The 27,487-nt window shown below is 42.5% G+C and overlaps 1 protein-coding gene across 1 annotated transcript; it reads left to right on the forward strand.

The window, feature by feature from the left end:
* Nucleotides 1-5,317: 5,317 nt before the first annotated feature.
* LOC112250663 (SUN domain-containing protein 2) lies at nucleotides 5,318-18,558 on the forward strand. The gene is made up of 14 exons (XM_024421004.2): nucleotides 5,318-5,601; nucleotides 7,593-7,695; nucleotides 7,818-7,942; nucleotides 8,221-8,502; nucleotides 8,690-8,758; nucleotides 9,087-9,202; nucleotides 9,342-9,395; nucleotides 9,484-9,537; nucleotides 13,649-13,716; nucleotides 15,676-15,808; nucleotides 16,045-16,377; nucleotides 16,531-16,701; nucleotides 16,856-16,945; nucleotides 17,091-18,558. The coding sequence occupies exons 2-14, from the start codon at nucleotides 7,595-7,597 to the stop codon at nucleotides 17,226-17,228; spliced, it is 1,734 nt and encodes a 577-aa protein (XP_024276772.1). The 5' UTR covers nucleotides 5,318-5,601; nucleotides 7,593-7,594; the 3' UTR covers nucleotides 17,229-18,558.
* The last annotated feature ends 8,929 nt before the right edge of the window (nucleotides 18,559-27,487 follow it).

A 27,487-nucleotide genomic window follows, 5' to 3' on the forward strand; every position in this document is an offset into this window, starting at 1 on the left:
TTGTGAATATATTGAAGCAACATCTCAAGACATCAGTCAGGAAGTTAAAGCTTGGTTGCAAATGGGTTTTCCAAATGGACAATGACCCCAAGCATACTTCCAAAGTTGTGGCAAAATGGCTTAAGAACAACAAAGTCAAGGTATTGAAGTGGCCATCACAAACCCCTGACCTCAATCCTATAGAACATTTGTGAGCAGAACTGAAAAAGCGTGTGCGAGCAAGGAGGCCTACAAACCTGATTCAGTTACACCAGCTCTGTCAGGCGGAATGGGCCAAAATTCCCCCAACTTATTGTGGGGAGCTTGTGGAAGGCTACCCTAAATGTTTGACCCAAGTTAAACAATTTAAAGGCATTGCTACCAAATACTAATTGAGTGTATGTAAACTTCTGACCCACTGGGAATGTGATGAAAGAAATAAAAGCTGAAATAAATCATTGTGGTAAAGTGGTGATCCTACCTGACCTAATACAGAGGATTTTTACTAGGATTAAATGTCAGGAATTGTGAAAAACTGAGTTTAAATGTATTTGGCTAAGGTGTATGTAAACTTCCGACATCAACTATATAAATACTCAGCAAAAAAAGAGACATCCCTTTTTCAGAACCCTGTCTTTCATATATAATTTGTAAAAATCCAAATAACTTCACAGATCTTCATTGAAAAGGGTTTTAACACTGTTTCCCATGCTTGTTCAATGAATCATAAACAATTAATGAACATGCACCTGTCGAATGGTCGTTAAGACACTAACAGGTTTCAGACGGTAGGCAATTAAGGTCACAGTTATGAAAACTTAGGACACTAAAGAGGCCTTTCTACTGACTCTGAAAAACACTAAAAGAAAGATGCCCAGGGTTCCTGATCATATGCGTGAATGTGCCTTTGGCATGCTGCAATCTCAACGCTGTGACTGTCCGCACAGGCTGAAGACATCCTCCTCCCTCATGTGGTACCCTTCCTGCAGGCTCATCCTGACATGACCCTCCAGCATGACAATGCCCCCAGCCATACTGCTCGTTCTGTGCATGATTTCCTGCAAGACAGGAATGTCAGTGTTAGTGCCATGGCCAGCGAAGAGCCCGGATCTCAATCCCATTGAGCACATGTTAATTTGCTGAAAATATACGCAGTTGACAGTGAGAAGATGTTTCTTTTTTTGCCGAGTTTAGTTAAGCAGTTAGATTAAACAACTCCTTTGTAAGATAGATGTTTTACAATGAAACATGTATGAAAACATCTGAATTAACACTCCTATGTTAGCAGGCTCAAGCAAGCTAAAACCAACATGGTAGCAAAAACTAACTAGCAGAAACTGTTAACAAGTTAGAAATGATTTAAATACACTTTGCTGTAGGCAACTATTTACTATTTACAAAATCATGTATGTCATATGAAATATATTCACTCCAGCCAGTATTGCAATCACAACTTACCAGAAAGCATGTAGTTATTGGCTCAGATAGAGCCCACACTACTACACTATAGCATCTCATTAGTGTGCAAGATCTTGAATATCAGATGTACATGTGATGGAAGAGTGCACCGCACACGTGATGGATGAATGTACTGCAGAGGGTTGCAATTCCATTGAAATGGGGATAGTTTAACCAAAATATGCTACAAGACCTAGAATTGCCTTATGTGTATCCCACAAAAAAAAACAGTTCACGTTATAAGCTAACTTTTTTGATGAATTTAAGCAAAATTCCCCAAATTCCATGGCTTAACTTCCCATGGAACATTTCCCGGAAAAATTCCTGAAATTTACCGGAACGTTTCAGACCCTTTGCAACCCTAGCTGTGACTTCCAATTTAAATACGTAAACAGGTTAAAGGTGGTTAATGGTTTGCGGAAAACATTGCAGGAGTACAATATGTCACCAATGCTTGCAGTGAAAACAAAACACACCACCTATAGAAATAATGCAGTCCACAAAATTCCACATTACAAAAAGCTGGAGTAACCTACAGTATATGTGATTGCTGGGGGTGTTGATTGAGTTGTGCATTACCTTTTCCACGTATGAGTGGAACACAGCTTCTGGAGTTAGTGTTCCGCCCTTCAGTTGTTTGTACAGCTCCGCCAGTGACAGTGAGAGGATGAGAGAGGTGTCCGTTTCAGGGTCCTGACATGGGAGTCAAAGAGGGAAGAGTATTTTGACCCCACCACCCCCCCTTGTTCAGGGACACATTATTCCATTTCTGTTAGTCACATGTCTGTGGAACTTGTTTAGTTTATGTCTCAGTTGTTGAATCTTGTTAAGTTCTTACAAATATTAACACGTTAAGTTTGCTGAAAATAAACGCAGTTGACAGTGAGAAGACGTTTCTTTTTTGCTGAGTTTATATATATATATATATATATATACTGCCATTCAAAAGTTTGGGGTCAATTAGAAATGTCCTTGTTTTTGAAAGAAATATAAAAAAAATTGTCCATAAAAACGTTAAAAAACATCAAATTGATCAGAAATACAGTGTAGACATTGTTAGTGTTGTAAATGACTTGTAGCTGGAAACGGCAGATTTTTTCTATTCTGGTTAGTGCCATTGGAACACAGGAGTGATGGTTGCTGATAATGGGCCTCTGTACACCTATGTAGATATTCCATAAAAAATCTGCCATTTCCAGCCACAATAGTCATTTACAACATTAACAACATCTCCACTCTTTCTGATCAATTTGATGTTATTTAAATGGAGAAAAAAGTAGCTTTTCTTTCAAAAACAAGGAAAGTTCTAAGTGACCCCAAACTTTTGAACGGTAGTATATATATATATATATATTAATCAGTTACCCAATCAAGGAAGGGCCCCCCAGTTACCCATATGAGCCCCCTACCTCCTCTCCTCCCAATCTGACGATTAGCAGAGCGGCAGCAGGCTGTCTACAATCATTGAGAGCGGGCTCCTGAATCCTCCTGTGGTTGGCGGTTGCAGAAATATATATATATATATATATAAAGTAACATAATGTGGAAAAAGGGAAGGGGTCTGAATATACTCCGAAATGCACTATATATATATATATATATATATACTGCATACATCCTAATATATACGGTGCATTTCAGAAAGTATTCAGACCCCTTCCCTTTTTCCACATTTTGTTACTTTACAGCCTTGTTCTAAAATGGATTACATGTTTTTTTTATATAATCCTCATCAATCAACACACAATACCCTATAATGACAAAGTGACAACTGGGAGAGAAAAAATAAGAAAAAGAAAAAACAGAAATACCTTATTTAGAGAAGTATTCAGACCCTTTGCAATGAGAATCGAAATTGAGCTCAGGTGCGTCCTGTTTCCATTAATCATCCTTGAGATGTTTCTACAACCTGATTTGGAAAGGCACACACCTGTCTACATAAGGTCCCACTGTTGACAGTGCATGTCAGAGCAAAAACCAAGACATGAGTTCGAAGGAATTGTCCGTAGAGCTCCGAAACAGGATTGTATCGACGCATAGATCTGGGGAAAGGTACCAAAAAATGTGTGCAGCATTGAAGGTCCTCAAGAACACAATGCCCTCCATCATTCTTAAATGGAAGAAGTTTAGAACCACCAAGACTCTTTCTAGAGCTGGCCGTACGGCCAAGCTGAGCAATCTGGGGAGAAGGGCCTTGGTCAGGGAGGTGACCAAGAACCTGATGTTCACTCTGACAGAGCTCTAGAGTTCCTCTGTGGAGATGGAACTCTTGGCCTAAATGCCAAACATCACTTCTGGAGGAAACCTAGCACCATCCTTACAGTGAAGCATGGTGGTGGCAGCATCATGCTGTGGGGATGTTTTTCAGTGGCAGGGACTGGGTGAATAGTCAGGATCAGGGGAAAGATGAATGGAGCAAAGTAAGAGAGGTCCTTGACGAAAACCAGCTCCAAAGTGCTCAGGACCCCGAAAAGCCTTTTTGAAATCTGACATGTTGGCTGGATTCACAACGAGTGTAGCTTTAATTTGTTATCTTGCAAGTGTGATTTAATGAAAGTTAGAATTTTATAGTATTTTATTTGAATCTGGCGCTCTGCATTTTCCCTGGCAATTGGCCAAGTGGGACATTTGTGTGTCCCCCTATCCCAGAGGTTTTAAGGTTTCCATTCCAACATGACAATGGCCGTAAGCCCACAGCCAAGACAAGACGTGAGTGGCTTTGGGAACACGTCTCTGAATGTCCTTGAGTGGCCCAGCCAGAGCCCGGACTTGAACATCTCTGGAGGGGCCAGGAAATAGCTTTGCAGAGATGCTCCCCATCCAACATGACAGAGCTTGAGAGGATCAGCAGGGAATAATGGGAGAAATACCCCAAATACAGGTGTGCCAAGCTTGTAGCGTCATGCCCAAGAAGACTCGAGGCTGTAACCGCTGCCAAATGTGATATTTCAGTTGTTTATTTTTAATACATTTGCTATGTCATTATGGAGTATTGTGTGTAGATTGATGGGGGGGTACAATGTAATCTTTTTTATACATTCCGAATGCACTGTGTGTGTGTTTATATATATATATATGTGTGTATGTGTGTAAATTTTTAACATAAAATCGTATTTTTATATATTTTAGTCCCTATATTTTAGTCCCTTTATATATTTTAGTCCCTGGGTTTATTGTCCCTGTAAACCCCTGCATTAATCCGGCCCCACACACACAGCAGAGTTTACATTTCAGAGTAGTTCCCGACTAGCACATGAACACTGCATACATCCTAACGAAGTAGCCTACTCCCTTCTGGATGTTACATCCTCAATAGGTCTACTGTAGGAATACTGGGTATTTTGAAAATGAGCTAGTCAAGGCTATGTCTGACAATCACTTTCTCCAAAAGGCCTATTCCCGTATAAAATAATTCGGTTTTCCTAAAAACGGATTTATAATTTAGAAATAAATTCACAAACTATTCATTGTGTGTATTTCTGCCTAGGCCTGTGGACAAACGCCTGACGTCATAATCAACTGATTATGACTTCAAGCCTCACACTGAATTGCGGGAATTTATTTTAAAAAACATAACATACATGTAACACAACACAATATCAAGTTAAGTATGGATATCGTTGGTGCAACAACCCAAGTCAGGTATCTGCTTGATTGAGGAGATTGTACAAGATTACGGTAATATTTTCTAAATGTGATGTCCCTGATTTTACATGGGCATGTCTCACACTTTTGATGAATTAATTTTAACTGTCAAGATTCAGTGGAAAATTGCCACGATGATTAATCTATCAAGAGAAATTTGGAAAACTGTTGCTGACACGATATTGCCACAGGGTGGCGCACATTGTCGTGTTTTCTGTTCGAAACGATGAGAAGCCGACAGGCAAGCGACTTCTGGCCCGCCGGCTCCTCCTCTTCCAAGCTGTCAAGTACAGCAACCTTCACGTAGCTGTCCATGTAGTAACTGTATCAGATTGTAAAAGTGTTACGAAGAGCAAAAACAAAGTGGTTGGCTCATTTATTACCCCGTTCTGCCGATAGGTTAGTGGTTGGAAATGTATTGGGCTGCATGGTTGCAACTGGCCAAGTTATCTTTCAAATTGGAAGTGGTTTGACAGCTCGCTGCCTATGCCTTGCCCACGAAGGCGCCCCAACAACGGAGTAAGTCAGGACAAATATCTCCGTTATTTTACACCAACTTTGTTTATGCACTTTTAATTGTACTACATTAGCTGTGAACTCGTAATGTGCTGTCAGCTTGCTAGTTAGCAAGCAGATGAATGACTTTTCCCCCCCTCTTTTGTTGATGATGCGTTTGTTTATGTCCGGACAGACAGCGTCCGATAAGGTCCAGCAGCAGTTTGTTGATCAAATGTAGCTAACTAACTTTAGCTGTTTTTTTAGCTGGGTATGTTGCTGGCTAGAACGAAGCTAGAATTTAAATATTTCCACTTGTCAAGAGGACTTGTGGGGGTAATGACCATCTTGCAAGCTGCTATAGCCGATCTAAGCATTGTTTTGTAAAATGAGCCATGCGATCTTATTAGATTTTGTACACAGAACCATATATCTAAAAAGTTTGCCAAAATATGTACACGCGATGCTTCATGGATGTTGTTTCTCAGTATGTGTGTCTTTATATGTGCATTGCTGTGCACACTGTCTGTCTAAGTGTGTGGTGGTCTCATTTACCTGGCTTTATGCCAGTAGTCATCCTATCTATTCCTTCAATGGCTTCCCCGTTCTACCCCACCCTGAACACAGAGCCCTCACTTTCCAACCCTCACTCTCTCCGCTGTAGTTCACATAGGAGGAACGTCATGCAATGTACTTATTAGGATCAGCTTCAAGTTGTTGTGGCAACACATTCACGTGTTTGCTCGTGTCTTTTTGTGTCTTTAGTATCAGTGTCCTTTTCAGTGGAATAGAGGAGGTTTGAGAGAATTACAGTATAATATGTTCCACTCTCGGTGAAGATAAAAGTTATTACATACCCAGAGGAAGGTAATAGGGCTGGGAATTACAAAGGGACCTCACAATAAGCTTTTTGTTATTTCAAATGGTCACCCATATTGATCAGGCCATACCTGGCCTGTCGGGCCAGGCCACACCCAACAAACTGGAGCAAAAAGGCTACCACAAGGATTGTTGAAGAACAGGGTGCACTGTTTTGGAGAAACGTGTCCTTCAGTACAAACTGTCACACAATGTAGGCTAGTAAAACGTTTTAACTTTAATGAACTGAATGCACACCCGGCTGGTTATTATTTTCCAGAGCGTGGTGTTGGCTCTATCCCACTTGGTCACTAGTCCGACCAGTGGCTGTTTGTCTGTCAGTAACCATGGAAACTAACATGCACTGTATCCGGCCTACTAGCGGCCTAAGCAACCTAAACTTGTTACTGTAGTTGTTAAACCTGGTGATTAGTGTGAGTCAACTTCCTTTTCGCTGTCAACTCTGTCCTCTAAATGTGCATATCAGTCACACAGATACACGCTCTAGCTTCCTGTCTCAGTGAACACACATCACATCATCTCACTCCGCACGTGCCTTTCCCCGTATTTGAGCTTCTCCGCAGTACTTGTCTGCTAATTCTAATCAGTGTTTGGAAGTTGAAGTTCATTCCCAAACAGCCTGGCTTTGTATGCTGTCTGAGTAAAATGGATTTGGTAGCTCTAGCCTTTTCATATGACTATACCAATTCTACCTGTGTTGTATTCAGTCCTTACACAAGATCTACTGAGAAACCTTTTTTATTGCACACTCAAACACACACTCACACCCATTGTACCATGCCCAGAGCGTGTGTGAGAGAGAGAAAGCAGTGTGAGGTGCTCGGGAGTAACTGGATTAGAGATTATACAGGAGAGCATCTGCCAGAGAGCTCTCCTACCACTAGCTCTAGGCTACCCTTACACTACCGAGGCTATTTATTGGAAACCTTTAAAAAAAAATGTAACTCTTGTGTTAACAACTTTTATTTGACCGTTACTGTAAATAAAGTCCTACGTGTGAAGACCTGTAAACCAAGTGAATGTTACAACGTGTGCTATTATTGATAGGTGTGTGAGTGATTCCTCCAATTTAAATTGGCTTGTCACGCAGTAGCCTATAAGTGCCATTGACACTTCTCTATTTCTCTCTCTGTCAGACATGTCGCGACGGAGTATGAGGCTGGTTTTAGGGGGATACTACAACCAATCCTCCGAGGATGACGAATCCTCCTCAGTTTCCTACAGGGAGAGCCCTGTGAGGTGTGTGTCTTCCATGTTGTACAGTATAACCGTATACAGTAGGCCTAATACTTTCTTTAACACCATGTCAAACTCTCCCTCTCTCTTCTCATCAACCTCCTCTCTCTTTCTCTCTCTATCAGGGTCTTTACCAAGAGGAAGAGAGGGGGTCATAAAGTGGCCTCCACTCGTACCTCCAGCCGGGCCAACAGCGTGGCTAGCACCACTAGCACGATGGAGCCACTCAGTAATGCTGAGGACAACATTGGTACGGTTCACCCCACTTTCTGCATCCACGGTCCCAATGACACTCCCTCAGTTACTTTCACCGTCTACTGTGCACTCAGTACTGTATGCGTTGTATTACAGTGAGCTAGGTAGGTTAGCTTTGAATTGTAGTTACATAGCTAGGGTAGCTGCTTTTTTGTTGTTGTTAGTTAGCTAGCTGGCAAGCCTTTTCTGTCTGTGGTTATAGTTATCTATTATGGCTATTCAAAACGGACCATCTGACCCTCTCTCTTTCTCCCTGCAACCCTTGCCCCTCAGGGGTCTCAAGTTTGGTTCAGAGGAGGAAGACCTTCCAAGAGCCTCCCAGTGTGGCTCCAGCACCAGCCCCCAGCCTGAATCTGGCTCCTAGCCCCAGGGGCTTTCCCTCCTGCCAGACCAGCCTTAACCAGGCCCAGAGCCAGAGCAGCACCATGGACAGCTCTGGTTACTCCTCTTCAGAGGCAAGACGTTTCAAAGGATACTCTGGATACACCTCTTTGTACGGACAAAGGGCTAGCGCCAGCCAGAGCTCTGGCGCCAGCAGGAAAAGCGCCAGCTGGAGTGAGTAATGTGTGGGTGTGTGCTTGTTTGTTAGCATTAGCATAGCGTTAGCTTGTCTAAATGCTTGAAGCTTGTTTGTTAGCATTAGCTTGTTTCTATGCTTGTAGTCTGTTTGTTAGCATTAGCTTGTCTCAATAATTGTAGCTTGTTTTTTTAGCATCGGCTTTAACTCTGTCTCCTCCTGTAGCCCCTCCGTTTGTCCCTGCCGGTGTGGGGAAGGCCATTCTAACTGCCTTCCTCCTCCTCTTGACTTTTGGTGAGTGGCATCACACCCCATAATCATACAGTCTATAGTTATATAGAACTGCCATGAAAAGAACCAACAGCAAGCTGTGTATACTTGCACTTTTACTTTATTGGTGCTAGATGTAAATTGTCCACAAATGACATCCCTAACCATAGTACTTACTGGCGATTTAATTCACTGAGGGAACGTATAAAATGGCACTAACAGAAGTACAACACATACTATACGAGCAATAATGTAGACACAATAATGTTCACACATCTAAATGTTGTCTGTGAAACCTGTACGATACGGTGCCCCTTGGCGTATTCAGGTCTATTCTGCCTCTCTCTGCTAGGCTGCTGGCACCTTGCCCCCTTAGTATGGTCCACCCCAACTCCGACTATGACCCTGAACCGACCAGTCATCACCCCGACTCCACCCCCTGTCTTCAGTCTGCCTCCCAAGGCTATGGTAGGATCTGATAGGACCACATACCCGCCAGTCATCTCTCTATCATCTTTCTCTTGATTTGAAAGGATGCTGCATTGACGCACTACATATGTAACCTACTCCTGGATTGTACAATAAGGTTTGTCAACTCCTTCTGCAGGATGAAGCGTCGGTATTCAATTCTGCTTTGGAAGCCAAGATGAACACCATCCTGGTAAGAGAGACAGAGAGAGAATACAAACTATAGTTCATTTGGGTGTATTCATTTTTGCTGAACTGAGTTGTGCGTTTTTCTCCCGCAGACAGAAATAGAAACACTTAAGAAGAAAGACCACCAGCAGAAATTTGTTACCGAGGTGAGTACTCTACAGCGGTGGTTCCCAAACTTTTTATAGTCCCGTACTCCTTCAGACATTCAACCTCCAGCTGCGCACCCCCTCCTCTAGCACCAGGGTCAGCGCACTCTCAAATGTTGTTTTTTTGCCATCATTGTAAGCCTGCCACACACTATACGATACATTTATTTAACATAAGAATGAGTGTGAGTTTTTGTCACAACCCGGCTTGTGGGAAAGAGCTAGGACCAGGGCACAAATAATAATATTATAATAATTAATCATTTTGCTCTTTATTTAGCCATCTTACATATAAAACTTTATTTGTTCATAAAAAATTGTGAATAACTCACTACAGGTTAATGAGAAGGGTGTGCTTGAAAGGATGCACATAGCTCTGCAATATTGGGTTGTATTGGAGAGAGTCTCAGTCTTTAATCATTTTCTACACACAGTCTGTGCCTGTATTTAGTTTTCATGCTAGTGAGGGCCGAGAATCCACTCTCACATAGGTATGTGGTTGCAAAGGGCATCAGTGTCTTAACAGCACGATTTGCCAAGGCAGGATACTCAGCACAGCCCAATCCAGAAATCTGGCAGTGGCTTCTGATTAAATTACATTTTCACAGAACCGCTTGTTGCAATTTTGATGATGCTCTCCTGTTCAGATATCGGTAAGTGGACTGGAGGCAGGGCATGAAAGGGTTAACGAATCCAGTTATTTGTGTCGTTCGTTTCGGGAAAGTTTCTGTGTAATTGCGCACCCAACTCACTCGGGTGCTTCGCTATATCACATTTGACATTGTCCGTAAGCTTGAGTTCATTTGCACACCAAAAAAATCATACAATGATGGAAAGACCTGTGTGTTCTCCTCTGTCTGCATTAACAAGAAGAGCGCCAACTTCTTAATCATAGCCTCAATTCTGTCCCACGCGTTGAATAAAGTTGCGGAGAGTCCCTGTAATCGGCAAGTAGCCTAGTGGTTAGAGCGTTGGTCCAGTAACCAAAAGGTTGCTGGATCGAATCCTCGAGCTGACAAGGTAAAAATCGGTCATTTTGCTAACCCACTGTTCCCCGGTAGGCCGTCATTGTAAATATGAATTTGTTCTTAACTGACTTGCCTAGTTAAATATTTTTTTTAAATCCTAGATTCAGATCATTCGTCATCATGCAAGCAGTCAGACAAGTGAAAATTATGGTCAGTAAAAGAACTTTAAACTAGTCTCTCAAAAAAAAAAAAAAAACGTGTCAATACTTTGCCCCTTGATAACCAGCGCACTTCTGTATGTTGTAAAAGTGTTACATGGTCACTGCCCATGACATTGCATAGTGAAGAAAATACACGAGAGTTCAGGGCCCTTGCATTAACATAGTTAACCATTTTCACTGTAGCGTCCAAAACGTCTTTCAAGCTGTCAGGCATTCCCTTGGCAACAAGAGCATCTCGGTGGATGCTGCAGTATACGCAAGTGGCGTCGGGAGCAACTGCTTGCACGCGCCTTACCACTCCACTATGTCTCCCTGTCATGGCTTTTGCACCATCAGTACAGATACCAACACATCTTGACCACCAAAGTCCATTTGATGTCACAAAGCTGTCCAGTACTTTAAAAATATTATCTCCTGTTGTCCTGGTTTCCAGTGGTTTGCAGAAGAGGACGTCTTCCTTAATTGATCCCCCAGAAACGTAACAGACATACCAGGAGCTGTGCCAGGCCCGCCATGTCTGTTGACCAATCCAGCTGTAACGCATAGAATTCACTGGCTTGTATGCGAAGCAGTAATTGTTTCAAAACCTCTCCTGCCATGTCACTGATGCGTCGTGAAACCGTGTTGTTTGATGGAGATATTGTCTGTATAGTTTTTTGGGCCTTTTCCCCCAGCATTGTACCAGCCATATCCGCAGCAGCAGGAACAATTAAGTCCTCCACAATAGTATGGGGCTTGCCTGTCATCGCCACTCGGTAGCTCACCATATAAGGTGCTTCTAGCCCCTTCTTATTAATGGTATCTGTCGCTTTTATACAGTTGAAGTCGGAAGTTTACATTAAAACTCAGTTTTTCACAATTCCTGACCTTTGATCCTAGTAAAAATTCCCTGTCTTAGGTCAGTTAGAATCACCACTTTGTTTTAAGAATGTGATATGTCAGAATAATAGTAGAGAGAGATTTATTTCAGCTTTTATTTCTTTCATCACATTGACAGTGGGTCAGATGTTTACATACACTCAATTAGTATTTGGTAGCATTGCCTTTAAATTGTTTCACTTGGGTCAAACGTTTCGGGTAGCCTTCCACAAGCTTCCCACAATAAGTTGGGTGAATTTTGGCCCATTCCTCCTGACAGAGCTGGTGTAACTGATTCAGGTTTGTAGGCCTCCTTGCTCGCACGCTTTTTCAGGTCTGCCCACAAATTTTCTATATGATTGAGGTCAGTCCTTTGTGATGGCACTCCAATACCTTGACTTTGTTGTCCTTAAGCCATTTTGCCACAACTTTGGAAGTATGCTTGGGGTCATTGTCCATTTGGAAGACCCATTTGCAACCAAGCTTTAATTTCCTGACTGATGTCTTGAGATGTTGCTTCAATATATCCACATAATTGTCCTGCCTCATGATGCCATCTATTTTGTGAAATGCACCAGTCCCTGCTGCAGCAAAGCCCCCCCCCACAACATGATGCTGCCTCCCCCGTGCTTCACGGTTGGGATGGTGTTCTTTGGCTTGCAAGCCTCCCCCTTTTTCCTCCAAACATAATGATGGTCATTATGACCAAACAGTTATATTTTTGTTTCATCAGACCAGAGGACATTTCTCCAAAAAGTACGATCTTTGTCCCCATGTGCAGTTGCAAACCGTAGTCTGGCTTTTTATGGTGGGTTTGGAGCAGTGGCTTCTTCCTTGCTGAGCGGCCTTTCAGGTCATGTCGATATAGGACTCGTTTTACTGTGCATATAGATACTTTTGTACCTGTTTCCTCCAGCATCTTCACAAGGTCCTTTGCTGTTGTCCTGGGATTGGTTTGCCAATCCAAATGACATCATTTTCTGGAATTTTCCAAGCTGTTTTAAGGCACAGTCAACTTAGTGTATGTAAACTTCTGACCCACTGGAATTGTGATACAGTGAATTAATCTGTCTGTAAACAATTGTTGGGAAAATTACTTTTGTCATGCACAAAGTAGATGTCCGAACTGACTTGCCAAAACTATAGTTTCTTAACAAGAAATTTGTGGAGTGTTTGAAAAATTAGTTTTAATGACTTCAACCTAAGTGTGTGTAAACTTCCGACTTCAACTGTACATGTTTTACTACTCTAACGTCGTCTTAATTCTCACTCAAACTCCCGTGGCTTATTTTTCAAATTGGCATGTTTCGTTTCTAAATGTCTACGCAAGAGTGAAGGTTTCGTTGAGTTGTGAGATAGTACTTTTGCATATATTTATTTTCATTTATTTGACCTTTTATTTAACTGGGCAAGTCAGTTAAGAACAAATTCTTATTTTCAATGACTGTGTGTATCTAACCTAACCTAAAAAAAGTGTATAATGTCCAGAGGTCTGTTTATAATAACGAGATGCTCATGTCTCTGCTCTGACATTGGGAGTCGTTGTCTCAAATGAGGGAAGGCAGGCGACAAGCTGAGGTCCAAAATAAGCCCATAGAAATGCATTGGGCTTATTTTGGACAGATTCTGTCGAGAGTGAAACCTTTCACTTCGCCTCTTCCTCTCTGATTTGTCTGAGGTGGAAAAAAACTGGTGCAGTGGGTTATGGACATTGAGGTTAATTACCACATTTCTGCGCTGAACTAGGTTGAATATTTGCTTAATGAAAATGACAACTCCCTTCAGCCCAGCGTCCCACATAGTTCTTGACTTGATTTCTTTCGTGAATGATTTGATTTCTGTCTACAGAAACGGGGCGTTGGGCTCAGAAAAAAAAAGAACTAAACGGAATTCAAGTACTTGAACCGATGTCGGTTAATTAGTTGTTTAATTAATAACCGAAAAAAAATGTCATGTTGGTTAATCGCTCAGCACCAGTTTCATTTCCAGGGTTTTATACTATAGCAGTGCTGTTATTTACATACAGGGTTGAGATGTGGTTTTTGTGCTTATCTATCCCAACAGATGGTAGAGAGACTACAGACAGACTTGACAGACGTGAGGACAGACATGAGGAATGTGAGAGTGGACAGGTGAGTGTTTATTTTATTTAGTTATTTAACGTATATTTAACTAGGCAAGTCAGTTAAGAACAAATTCTTATTTTACAATGACGCCGTGGGCCAATTGTGTGCCGCCCTATGGGACTCTCGATCACGGCCGGTTGTGATTGCAGCCTGGAATCGAACCAGGGTCTGTAGTGACGCCTCTAGCACTGAGATTGCTGCACCACTCGGGAGCCGGCCCCATTCAGAAACTACCCCTAGCTCCTTACCCATGCTCCCTATGCAAATTTGAAAGGATTTAAGACATTGGTGAATAGGAAAAGTATGAGACAATCTAACATCCCAAACTAGCCAGCAGCATACCACCCTCCATACCACCCTGCATCCCACTGCTGGCTTGCTTCTGGTTGGTTCCTAGATGGGAGACCAGATTCTGCTGGAAGTGGTGTTGGAGGGCCAGGAGGAAGCACTCTTTCCTCAGGTCAAAAAAAGATATATCCCAATGCCCCAGGGCAGTGATTGGGGATACTGCCCTGTGTAGGGTGCTGTCTTTTGGATGGGATGTTAAACGGGTGTCCTGACTCTCTGTGGTCACTAAAGATCCCATGGTACTTATTGTAAGAGTAGGGGTGTTAACCCTGGTGTCCTGGCTAAATTCCCAGCTGTCCCTCATACCATCAGTCACAGTCAAACATATTTTTCTCACTAAATAGACGTTACAATTAAAGTCACAGTTATGAAAACTTAGGACACTAAAGAGGCCTTTCTGCTGACTCTGAAAAACACCAAAAGAAAGATGCCCAGGGTCCCTGCTCATCTGCCCGAACATGCCTTTGGCATGCTGCAAGGAGGCATGAGGACTGCAGATGTGGCCAGGGCAATAAATTGCAATGTCCTTACTGTGGGACGCCTAAGACAGCACTGCAGGGAGACAGGACGGACAGCTGATCGTCCTCATAGTGGCAAGACACGTGTAACAACACCTGCACAGGATCGGTACATCTGAACAGCACACCTGCAGGACAGGTACAGGATGGCAACAACAACTGCCCGAGTTACACCAGGAATGCACAATCCCTCCATCAGTGCTCAGACTGTCCGCAATAGGCTGAGAGAGGCAGGACTGAGGGCTTGTAGGCCTGTTGTAAGGCAGGTCCTCACCAGACTTAACCGGCAACAACGTCGCCTATGAGCACAAACCCACCGTCGCTGGACCAGACAGGACTGGCAAAAAGTGTTCTTCACTGACGAGTCGTGTTTTTTTTCTCACCAGTGGTGATGGTCGGATTCACGTTTATCGTAGAAGGAATGAGCGTTACACCAAGGTCTGTACTCTGGAGCGGGATCGATTTGGAGGTGGAGGGTCCATTATGGTCTGGGGTGGTGTGTCACAACATCATCGGACTGAGCTTGTTGTCATTGCAGGCAATCTCAACGCTGTGCGTTACAGGGAAGACATCCTCCTCCCTCATGTGGTACCCTCCCTGCAGGCTCATCCTGACATGACCCTCCAGCATGACAATGCCACCAGCCATACTGCTCGTTCTGTGCGGGATTTCCTGCAAGACAGGAATGTCAGTGTTCTGCCATGGCCAGCGAAGAGCCTGGTTCTCAATCCCATTGAGCACGTCTGCGACCTGTTGGATCGGAGGGTGAGGGCTAGGGCCATTCCCCCCCCAGAAATGTCTGGGAACTTGCAGGTGCCTTGGTGGAAGAGTGGGGTAACATCTCACAGCAAGAACTGGCACATCTGGTGCAGTCCATGAGGTGGAGATGCACTGCAGTACTTAATGCAGCTGGTGGCCACACCAGATACTGACTGTTATATTTGATTTTTACCCCCCCTTTGTTCAGGGACACATTATTCCATTTCTGTTAGTCACATGTCTGTGTAACTTGTTCAGTTTATGTCTCGGTTGTTGAATCTTATTATATTCATACAAATAGTTACACATGTTTATTTTAATTGATTCTATTCTATTGTAGTGTGGATCCTTTGGATTGGGAACGTCGTTTGAGCCAGCAGACAGCCGGCTTCTCCAGTCAGGTAGACGACCTCAAGGAGCAACACACACACGTCAGGGGGAGAGTCGCTGCCCTGGAGGACCAGACTGCCACGGTAATGTACACACACACAAACAGGTACACAAACCCGGTCAAATTTGTAGCACCAGAGCCACGTATGTGTGCTGAATAACTGAAATATGAATGGCTGAGTCCAAAATGGCACCCTATTCCCTATGTAGTGCCCTGGTCAAAAGTACTGCACTTATAGGGAATGGGTGCCATTTTTGGACTCCGACAACATGAATGATGAGCCTTCCTAACCTAATGGATTTGGTGTCTATTGTGTAGCTGCAGCAACAGGTCTACTCTGTCCAGAACCAGCCTCCCCCAGAGCCCAGCCCCACCAAAGCCAACGCACACCTGACCACCGAGCTCAAAGAGGCCATGGCCAAATGGCTGCATGAGAATGTGCCCCAGAATGAGCCACGGATAGTGAAAGAGATTGTGAAGGACTGCAGTCCTCCATTGGCCGACAGGATGCCGGACTTTGCCTTAGAGTCCCAAGGTGCCAGCATTGTGAGCACTCGGTGTTCCGAGACGTACCGCACCCGCTCGGCATGTGTGACCTTCCTGGGCATACCTCTGTGGTACTCCTCTGAGAGCCCCCGCACAGTTATCCAGGTACCTCTTTCTAGCTGTTTTTATATCCTTTCTTTGTTGTTTGTTGCCACCATGTCAATAGGAATCTCCACTCTCCTTTTCTCTCTGTCTCCTTTTCTTTTTTGCATTTTCTAATCTAACTTAACGTGAACCTCACCTGTCCCCGCCCCTCAGGGCCAGCCTGCGCAGGCTGGGAAGTGTTGGGCGTTCCACGGTGCGCAGGGCACCTTAGTCATCGCCCTGTCTCATCCCGCGCGCATCACCCACGTCACCCTGGAACACCTGCCTGTATCCACCGCCCCCACCGGACGCATCGACAGCGCCCCCAAGGCCTTCTCTGTCTATGTGAGTCACCTCTGACACCTGAACTAACTGTGATACCCCCTATTCCATGTAGAATCTTCTGTCGGACATTTCCCACCGAGATGTCTGGAGCAGTACGCTAAGGACTGGTTTCTCCCTTAAAAGATCTCACTCGTCTATTTCTCTCTCTGTACAGGGTATGTCCACCGAGACAGAAGACGGCACCTGCCTGGGAACCTTCACTTATGACCAGCATGGAGAGCCAATCCAAACCTTCCAACTGCCCGTGAGTCGCGTCATTCAAACTTAGTCAGGGTTAGGCTAGCTAGGTTTAACTTTTGGAGCTTGCTACAGCTGAAATCTGCCACACTCGGTTGAGTTTCTCATGCTAACTCTTTATCCTTCCTGTTCTCTCCCTCTCTTTCTCTCAGAACCCTACCACTCAGAACCCTACCACAGCCATCCATCGCTATGTGGAGCTGCGCATTCTGAGTAACTGGGGTCACCTAAAGTACACGTGCGTGTACCGCTTCCGTGTTCACGGACACATGGCCCCATCCTCCACATGAGAAGGGCTCACCGTCCACCATCGACCCCATCCGCAGACCTCAGAGTGGCTACGCTTTCATGTTCCGTCAACATCATGACAGAACAGTCTAAATAAATCCCTCTATTTTGCAGAATCAGGGTGGTTTCATATACTGGCTTCTGTCTAGTGCGAGGTTAGAGGTCGTGAGGTTAAAGATCTATAGTGATTTTTTTTTTTTTGTGCTGACCTGGTGGGAGTAAGGGGATGGGTTTTTCTGAGATTGAAGTTTGTGTGCGTGTGCTTTTGAGCATAGATTGTTTGTTTGTTTGCATTTTGTCTGGCCACAGCAGGCAGACATTTCAGATTGTACCTTGAAGGTGTGTGTATAACAGTCCTGCCTGTGTTACTGGACTCTTACTCAGTTATTTTGTTTGCTTTTATTTGTATCTTATACAACAGTTGAATTATGTTGAGAAAGAACGTTGTTGTGGATGTATATTTTGCAAGTATCAAGATGTATTGTTAATATATTTTATTGCGATTAGGATGTAATGTGGTTGCAAATGATTATTTTCTGTTGCTCTGAATGACTATAAAAGTTTTTGAAGTACCTTGCCAATAGGCATCCTATTGAAGGATGTATGATATGATTTGAGATGCTTGATATACAGGCGTTTCCGTTTCCTTACACAATAATACCGAATAGAAAGAAATAGGCAGGCACACTCCATGAGTATTGTCTTTACTCAAAAACGCATCTTAGTTTTACATGGCTTGTCACATTTATTTATTTAAAGTTACTCTTTTAACATTTAGCCTTCCTTTTTTTTAAACAATTCAAATAATTTTGATAGTAGTGAAAGCACATCCAGGCAACTTCCCAGATGCAAGGTACAAATCATAGAAAATAAATACATATTTATTTTGTCTTGAATAACTCTTTCCTCTCAAAAGCAATGAGGCCATTTCAGTGTCAGTGAGTCCAAATGTCAGGGTTTCTACTTCCAAACGGTACAAAAGTAACCTACTCATTGCTATTGTATGATGTAAATCATCAGAATGTTTTTAGGAGTCATATATGTAACTTTTTTTTGTACATTTACAGTATTATTGATTTAAACATTTTGCAGTAGTGGTACAGACTAACAAAAGACTGATTGTAAGAAAATACTAATATGAGAAAATAATCATAAAGTGCTATTGAGAGCAAATCATGAGGTATTTGTTCTGATCTGAAGTTACAACAACAATTCCGGGTCAATTTCTGTTTACTTATTTTCTGTTGAATTGGACAAAGAATGCTTCTGTTAGGAATGCAATTTAAATTCCTGAAATGACTGGCAATATATAAATAATGAATGTGTATGACATCTTTTTCTACTCTTTTTAAAATACCCTTTGTTTTGTGTTACTTTCATGCAATAGTTATTTGAAAGCGAGGCATCTTCGAGGTATTTCAGATGTTTAGAATTGGGTTTTCAAAAAAAATACTTTTAGTTAGGTGTGTGTTCAATTGGCACAAAACAGAATCTTTATTTTTTTTTAAACAGTAGGATTAAAAAAATGTTGGTAGTAGCTGAACTTGTTCCATAAAAAAATGCTCAATTATTTTGTTGCAAAACATTTTTGCTACATTGTGCTCAACAGAACACGGCCCAGGTGAACTTAATAGTCATATTTATTTAATTAGGGTCATTGTATTTACAAAAAAAACTTTAATCAGTGGTCCAACTTATTTATTTGATTTGTTATTGATGATGCATCAATATTGTAGCATGTAATTAATGCAGGCTAATATAATGAGACAGCAGAAGTCTTCCCTTTGACTGTTATAGCCGGGGTGCTGGCCTGTGGTAGAATAAGGTTAAGAGTGACATTGAGGTGACTAATGAAACGTAACTTCTGCTTTTACCTCCTGATTATTTTCACTGCAATCGCTCAGCAATTCGATGCATTCATTGATTTTACATATAAAGATTTTGAAAAGATTCTATTTTATTTTGTTAAAGTATAGCTAAGTACTATGGTGCTTAGGTTTTATACACACCATAGCCTTAAATCACAGGGATTCACATGGATTTGTGTCACTATACTCTCTGAAATGTGCACTTGTTCACTTTCTATCAGGGTCATCTGGAATTGTTGCATCCATTTTTGGACTTGATGAACTAGATGGTCCAGCTAACCATAATGATAGATGTGTGTCACTGATGGTGTTGTCCATGTGCTTGTGTGTCGTTATTTTTAATAAATTTGCAAAATGTTCTAAACACCAGTTTTTGCTGTGTCATTATGAGGTATTGTGTGTAGGTTGATGAGGGGAAAAAACTATTTCATACATTTTAGAATAAGGCTGTAACAAAATGTGGAAAAAGTCAAGGGGTCTGAATAATTACCTAATGCACTGTATTCATAGTTAAGTTGAATAGGAAATACATCATATTTAATATTTTGTACCATATTTGTACTGTGTACTTGCTTGTGTCCTTGAAAGTGACTACACCTCAGCAATTTATAACTATAAAGTTAAGATTTTAACCAGCATTACTAGTTATTGTTTATGGCCTGCTCATGATAAATAATTAGTTTGGGGATTACTTTGATTACATTTAGTTACATTTAATATGAAGTGAAAGCCCTGTAAATTTATTGGACCCTGATTCAGTAATTGATAGGAGTGATGACCAATGAGGCTGAGTTTTCACCAATAACATTACCAGGGTGGCTATATGGATACAGTTTCTCTGTGAAGTTGCAGCCAATGAAAGAGTAGATATCAGACCTGGCCTCCACATTATAGATTGACCCTCCTCATGATCCACAAACACCCCCAATTTCTGAGGCTTCTCATCCAGAAAGAGGTGAGTAACGGGAGTGGTAAAGGCCTCATATTTATCCCTATTTCTCAGTCCCACATTCCAGTATCCATCCTTAGGTCACCTCAACACAACCCCCCCCCAGCTTACTGTAAACACTGATCTCATACCAGCCCTTGGTAAGTTACTTCCGGCGCCGACAGAGATGGCCGCCTCGCTTCGCGTTCTAGGAAACTATGCAGTTTTTTGTTTTTTTTACGTGTTATTTCTTACACTAGTACCCCAGGTCATCTTAGGTTTCATTACATACAGCCGAGAAGAACTACTGAATATAAGATCAGCGTCAACTCACCATCAGTACGACCAAGAATATGTTTTTCGCGATGCGGATCCTGTGTTCTGCCTTACAACCAGTGTAACGGAGTGGATTACATGCAGCGACCCGAAAAAACGACTCAGAAAAAGAGGGAAACGAGCGGTCTTCTGGTCAGACTCCGGAGACGGGCACATCGTGCACCTCTCCCTAGCATTCTTCTCGCCAATGTCCAGTCTCGTTGATGAAATCCGAGCAAGGGTAGCATTCAGAGGGACATCAGAGACTGCAACGTTCTCTGCTTCACGGAAACATGGCTAACTGGAGAGACGCAATCCGAAGCGGTGCAGCCAGCGGGTTTCTCCACGCATTGCGCCGACAGAAACAAACATCTTTCTGGTAAGAAGAGGGGCGGGGGCGTATGCCTTATGACTAACGTGACATGGTGTGATGAAAGAAACATACAGGAACTCAAATCCTTCTGTTCACCTGATTTAGAATTCCTCACAATCAAATGTAGACCGCATTATCTACCAAGAGAATTCTCTTCGATTATAATCACAGCCGTATATATCCCCCCCAAGCAGACACATCGATGGCTCTGAACGAACTTTATTTAACTCTCTGCAAACTGGAAACGATTTATCCGGAGGCTGCATTCATTGTAGCTGGGGATTTTAACAAGGCTAATCTGAAAACAAGACTCCCTAAATTTTATCAGCATATCGATTGCGCAACCAGGGGTGGAAAGACCTTGGATCATTGTTACTCTAACTTCCGCGACGCATATAAGGCCCTGCACCGCCCCCTTTCGGAAAAGCTGACCACGACTCCATTTTGTTGATCCCTGCCTACAGACAGAAACTAAAACAAGAAGCTCCCACGCTGAGGTCTGTCCAACGCTGGTCCGACCAAGCTGACTCCACACTCCAAGACTGCTTCCATCACGTGGACTGGGAGATGTTTCGTATTGCGTCAGACAACAACATTGACGAATACGCTGATTCGGTGTGCGAGTTCATTAGAACGTGCGTTGAAGATGTCGTTCCCATAGCAACGATTAAAACATTCCCTAACCAGAAACCTTGGATTGATGGCAGCATTCGTGTGAAACTGAAGGCACGAACCACTGCTTTTAATCAGGGCAAGGTGTCTGGTAACATGGCTGAATACAAACAGTGCAGCTATTCCCTCCGCAAGGCTATCAAACAAGCTAAGTGCCAGTACAGAGACAAAGTAGAATCTCAATTCAACGGCTCAGACACAAGAGGCATGTGGCAGGGTCTACAGTCAATCACAGACTACAGGAAGAAACCCAGCCCAGTCACGGACCAGGATGTCTTGCTCCCAGGCAGACTAAATAACTTTTTTGCCCGCTTTGAGGACAATACAGTGCCACTGACACGGCCTGCAACGAAAACATGCGGTCTCTCCTTCACTGCAGCCGAAGTGAGTAAGACATTTAAACGTGTTAACCCTCGCAAGGCTGCAGGCCCAGACGGCATCCTGCTGTTCCCACATGCTTCAAGAGGGCCACCATTGTTCCTGTTCCCAAGAAAGCTAAGGTAACTGAGCTAAACGACTACCGCCCCGTAGCACTCACATCCGTCATCATGAAGTGCTTTGAGAGACTAGTCAAGGACCATATCACCTCCACCCTACCTGACACCCTAGACCCACTCCAATTTGCCGGGCCGCCCCCAGGTGGTGAGGGTAGGCAACAACATCTCCTCCCCCCGCTGATCCTCAACACTGGGGCCCCACAAGGGTGCGTTCTGAGCCCTCTCCTGTACTCCCTGTTCACCCACGACTGCGTGGCCATGCACGCCTCCAACTCAATCATCAAGTTTGCGGACGACACAACAGTGGTAGGCTTGATTACCAACAACGACGAGACGGCCTACAGGGAGGAGGTGAGGGCCCTCGGAGTGTGGTGTCAGGAAAATAACCTCACACTCAACGTCAACAAAACTAAGGAGATGATTGTGGACTTCAGGAAACAGCAGAGGGAACACCCCCATCCACATCGATGGAACAGTAGTGGAGAGGGTAGCAAGTTTTAAGTTCCTCGGCATACACATCACAGACAAACTGAATTGGTCCACTCACACAGACAGCATCGTGAGGAAGGCGCAGCAGCGCCTCTTCAACCTCAGGAGGCTGAAGAAATTCGGCTTGTCACCAAAAGCACTCACAAACTTCTACAGATGCACAATCGAGAGCATCCTGGCGGGCTGTATCACCGCCTGGTATGGCAACTGCACCGCCCTCAACCGTAAGGCTCTCCAGAGGGTAGTGAGGTCTGCACAACGCATCACCGGGGGCAAACTACCTGCCCTCCAGGACACCTACACCACCTGATGCTACAGGAAGGCCATAAAGATCATCAAGGACATCAACCACCCGAGCCACTGCCTGTTCACCCCGCTGTCATCCAGAAGGCGAGGTCAGTACAGGTGCATCAAAGCTGGGACCGAGAGACTGAAAAACAGCTTCTATCTCAAGGCCATCAGACTGTTAAACAGCCACCACTAACATTGAGTGGCTACTGCCAACACACTGTCAATGACACTGACTCTACTCCAGCCACTTTAATAATGGGAATTGATGGGAAATGATGTAAATATATCACTAGCCACTTTAAACAATGCTACCTTATATAATGTTACTTACCCTACATTATTCATCTCATATGCATACGTAGATACTGTACTCTATATCATTGACTGCATCCTTATGTAATACATGTATCACTAGCCACTTTAACTATGCCATTTGGTTTACATACTCATCTCATATGTATATACTGTACTCGATATCATCTACCGTATCTTGCCTATGCTGCTCTGTACCATCACTCATTCATATATCCTTATGTACATATTCTTTATCCCCTTACACTGTGTATAAGACAGTAGTTTTTTTTTTGGAATTGTTAGTTAGATTACTTGTTCGTTATTACTGCATTGTCGGAACTAGAAGCACAAGCATTTCGCTACACTCGCATTAACATCTGCTAACCATGTGTATGTGACAAATAAAATTTGATTTGATTTGATTTAAGTGTAGGGAGGTACAGGGATAGGGAGATTTGGTGGAGGTGGTCATCAGTATGTGAGAGCTGCTTCAGGTCAGTGTGTCTCCTACATAGATCAGTGATTCCCTGCTCCAGCTCTTTAATCAGCCCTAAATCCAGTTTCTCGGCTGCTCCTGCTTCTCCTGAACAACGTCAATGAATTCAGCCCGGGTTCTCTCAGTGGAGAGGGCCAGAGCAGTGAAGACCTGCAAGCTGTCTGCTATCACTCGCTCTGCATCTTTCTTGCTGAGCTCTACTGAGTGTTTGGTCTCCTGAACCTTCTGTAGTCACTCCTGGATCATCTGCGGTTCTTGTCCCTCCTTCATCCCCAACGTAGCCTTCCTCTCTACTAACTATTTTTTAGAGTAGGATTCCCCGACAGGAGGCCAACAAGGAAAATTCTATTTTTTTTTTTTAGAATTTTCCTTGTTGAACATAAAAGACTGTAAAATTACCAGGAAATCCACTTCAAGTGATTTACATTTTGTAAATCTGTTCCCAAGTATTCCCACACATAATAGAGACACGTGATTAGGGGTGTTACGGTGACAGTATTACCGCCACACCTGCAGTCACCAGTCATGACAGCAGTCAAATTCCACACTGCCTAGTCACGGCAATTAGCTCTAATGCTGCTGATGTTCAGTAGTATCCTACCAAATTTGCCTGGTACTCAGCATTCTATTGTTCCTCTAATCACTCTGACATCAATGCAAATGTAATCAAAAATCTAATCAAACACTTCATGAGAGCCCATCACAACTAAAGTGGCCAAATAACTTCTTAAAATTAAGCACATTAAATCAGCTTTACAACTGGTGTAGAGCATAACTGGCATACATACACCAAGCAGCAACTGAGTTTCAAGTTTGGGGAAAACTATTTTCTCCATAAATATGCACCTTTATAATAAAAGCATTACATGCATATTCGCATTTGCGGTCACTTTTGAGAACGGCGTTCTCCCGCTAATTTATTGCATTTTGGAACATTTGCGTTTATAGCCTCCTGCGGTGTGCGCATTGCTGCGCTGATGATGTGAAGAAATAGCCTACTAGTTTATAAACATTTTAAGCTAAACGTTCTGATCTGTTGCGTCAGCCTCATTGCTTAAAAAAGTTTGTTTGATGCTAGAGGTTGTATTAATTCCACAACTGCCCAAATCAAATCAAATTGTATTGGTCACATACACATAGCAGATGTTAATACGAGTGTAGCGAAATGCTTGTGCTTCTAGTTCCGAAAATGCAGTAATATCTAACAAGTAATCGAACAATTTCACAACTGCCTAATACACACAAATGTAAAGGGATGGAATAAGAATATATACATATAAATATATGTACACACTGGCATGTGTCCTAGACTATGTTTGGAATATTTATTTCTCTCACAGAATAGGTCAGCTTTTGTACTATGGGAGCCTATGTCAATCCCCATAGCACAAAAATTGATAGGCAAATACTTCTGCTGTTTGTTAGGCCTACTCATCTTGTTGGCTGGCGAAAAATACATGTGGACCATTCAATCAATATCTTCAATATGCGCCTCAGAGAGGGGGGGGGGCTTCTGGATGGTCAACAGTTCACACCTTGTTGTAAATTACAGTAGAATGAGACTTTCTTTCCCCCTCCCGTATTTAACCCAAGGAATGTTCTTTGTTAACAGACATTTTCCTGACGAAACTCAAACACAGTCAAACGTGAATACTGGAACACTAATTCTAACATAGGAATGTGGGAATGGTCAGTTGGGAGCTATAGACAACTAATTTCATATTGATTTTTATTTTGTGATGTCATAAAAAATTGTATGGGTGAAATACTGAAACTTGGTAAGTATATCTCCTTTATCAGTCAAGCTTCCATCCAATACGTTGTGCTTATAATGTAAAAAAGTATGAAATTATTTTTGTTAGAAATGTGATTTTAGGAGTCATAGGAGATAACCTGCAATCATATCCTTCGTACAGTAAGTAGTCAGGTCCCGAATGAGGTCATAAGAGCGTGTCAGCCCAATGGAACTTTCCCTTTTGAACAGAGTGCTTAAAAAGACTAGTTAAGAATGAACATTTCAGACCAGAACATTGCCAGGTTGCAGCTGTGCATGTAATGTGGTCTGAATCCTGAACCTTGAATAATCAACACGATGTGTAGGCGAGAAGCTCACCTCCAAGACAATCACTGATACGGCTTATTAGCTGTCCTAAGTCAGATATCGAGAAAAGCAAATCTAAGCGGGACCATCATACTACTCTTCAAACCATCCCATCCTACTATGAGTCTCAAATCACCGGATTCTCCTACCATCATCACCAATGGGAAACGTCGACACAGCTGGCTATCTTCCAGAGTGAACAACAGTAGAAAAGACGGGGCCAGACCCTTTAGGACAATCAGAGCCTTACAAGCGTGCCACTGAAAGGCCAACCCACATCCTTCCTAAGAAGGACTGGTTCCGACAGAGATAAATGGCGAACAAAGGCACTCACACGTAAATACATGAATGATGTCTTTTTCCAAACGGTTGGCAGTTTGAGTGCAAAGTATATGATTAATGTGAGAATAGTTATAAAATGTATTCCACGATAAGTGTCGTCCCACCCCCCATTCTCTGTTGTAATAAGCCGTCATATTGTGTCAGTCCACTAGGGACCTTTGTCTCATGTGAAGGGTGTATGTTTATTCTGTGTTATTATTTAGTTAGCTAGTAAATAAATAATTAAACCAATTTGTGTAGTACTGAATCATGATTAAGGCTGGGTTTTTTGTGGATGCAAGGAGGTTACGACGGTTCAGAATGATAATATGGTATGAGGTAATGATTAATACGTTGACTGTTTTATGGATGTGATAGGTAAAGACATTTAGAGTTTAATTCGGGAGACGGTAACTCTTTAAACAACCTCTCTCGTGGTGCCCCAAAATCCTAATGAGTTAATTGTTACATGACTAATTTAATTGGGTAAAAATTAAACAGATTTAGTTGATTAAATAAATAACAGTCATCAATTTAATGAAAGTAAAGTTATGACAGCAGCCTTAGAATGTACTAAAAATCAAAACATATAGCCCAACATTTGTATCACAACTAAAGTTGCATAAATAGCTCTAAATTAAGCATATAAGAGGACCTGTTTCTTTGTTAGCTGCGAAACACAGAATAGCCTCATGTGCGCACTCCCTCATGTAGTTTGGAGAAAATATCCTTTCTATTTTAGTCAGCTATGTTCAATTGTATTCTTCCTACTATAAAATAATGCCACAAAATTCTACACAAATCTTGTCTGCTAAATGAACTAGTGTTAGCCCACAGCCATATTATGGCATAGCCAGATCAGAGCCTAACATAAGGACAACTCATTCTGTTATTCTGAAATAGCTTACATTTTCTTCATATCATGTTTCTTTAGACCTGCCTAAAATTAGATATTGGATTTATTGTAAAAGTGTAGGCTATATTACATGGATTTATTAAACTTTTTAAAATGTAGATGTTCCAAAAGTCTGCATCAGTGGCGTGTAGGCTATGTGTGGAAGCCAGGAGATGCTAAACATGTTTATGTTTATTAACGGTCAATTACCGTGAGACCAGCAGTTATTTGCTTGACAATCACCGCCTGACACACCTCCTGACAAAATAGAAACTCTCCAATTAGTTATATTCGACTTCAAATCAAATCAAATGTTATTTGTCACATGCTTTGTGAAATACAGGTGTAGACCAACAGTGAAATGCTTACTTACGCGCCCTTCCCAACAATGCAGAGAGAACGATATAGAACAAATAATGACACGAGGAATAAATAAATGCACAATGAGTACTGATAACTTGGCTATATACAGGGGGTACCGGTACTCCAGCACTTTTGATTTGACATTTTTGATCTGAAAAGTTGAGGTTGGATTTGATGGGGTTAAAGTGCAGACTGTCCGCTTTAATTTGAGGGTATTTTCATCCATATCGGGTGAACTGTTTAGAAATTACAGCACTTTTTCTGCATAGTGTGTGTGGACCATGTTCATTCCTTAGTGATGTGTTACACCCGTGGAACTTGAAGCTCTCGACCCGCTCCACTACAGCCTGGTCAATGT

Source organism: Oncorhynchus tshawytscha, linkage group LG05 (assembly GCF_018296145.1).
Source record: "Oncorhynchus tshawytscha isolate Ot180627B linkage group LG05, Otsh_v2.0, whole genome shotgun sequence".
NCBI classification, from domain to species: domain Eukaryota; kingdom Metazoa; phylum Chordata; class Actinopteri; order Salmoniformes; family Salmonidae; genus Oncorhynchus; species Oncorhynchus tshawytscha.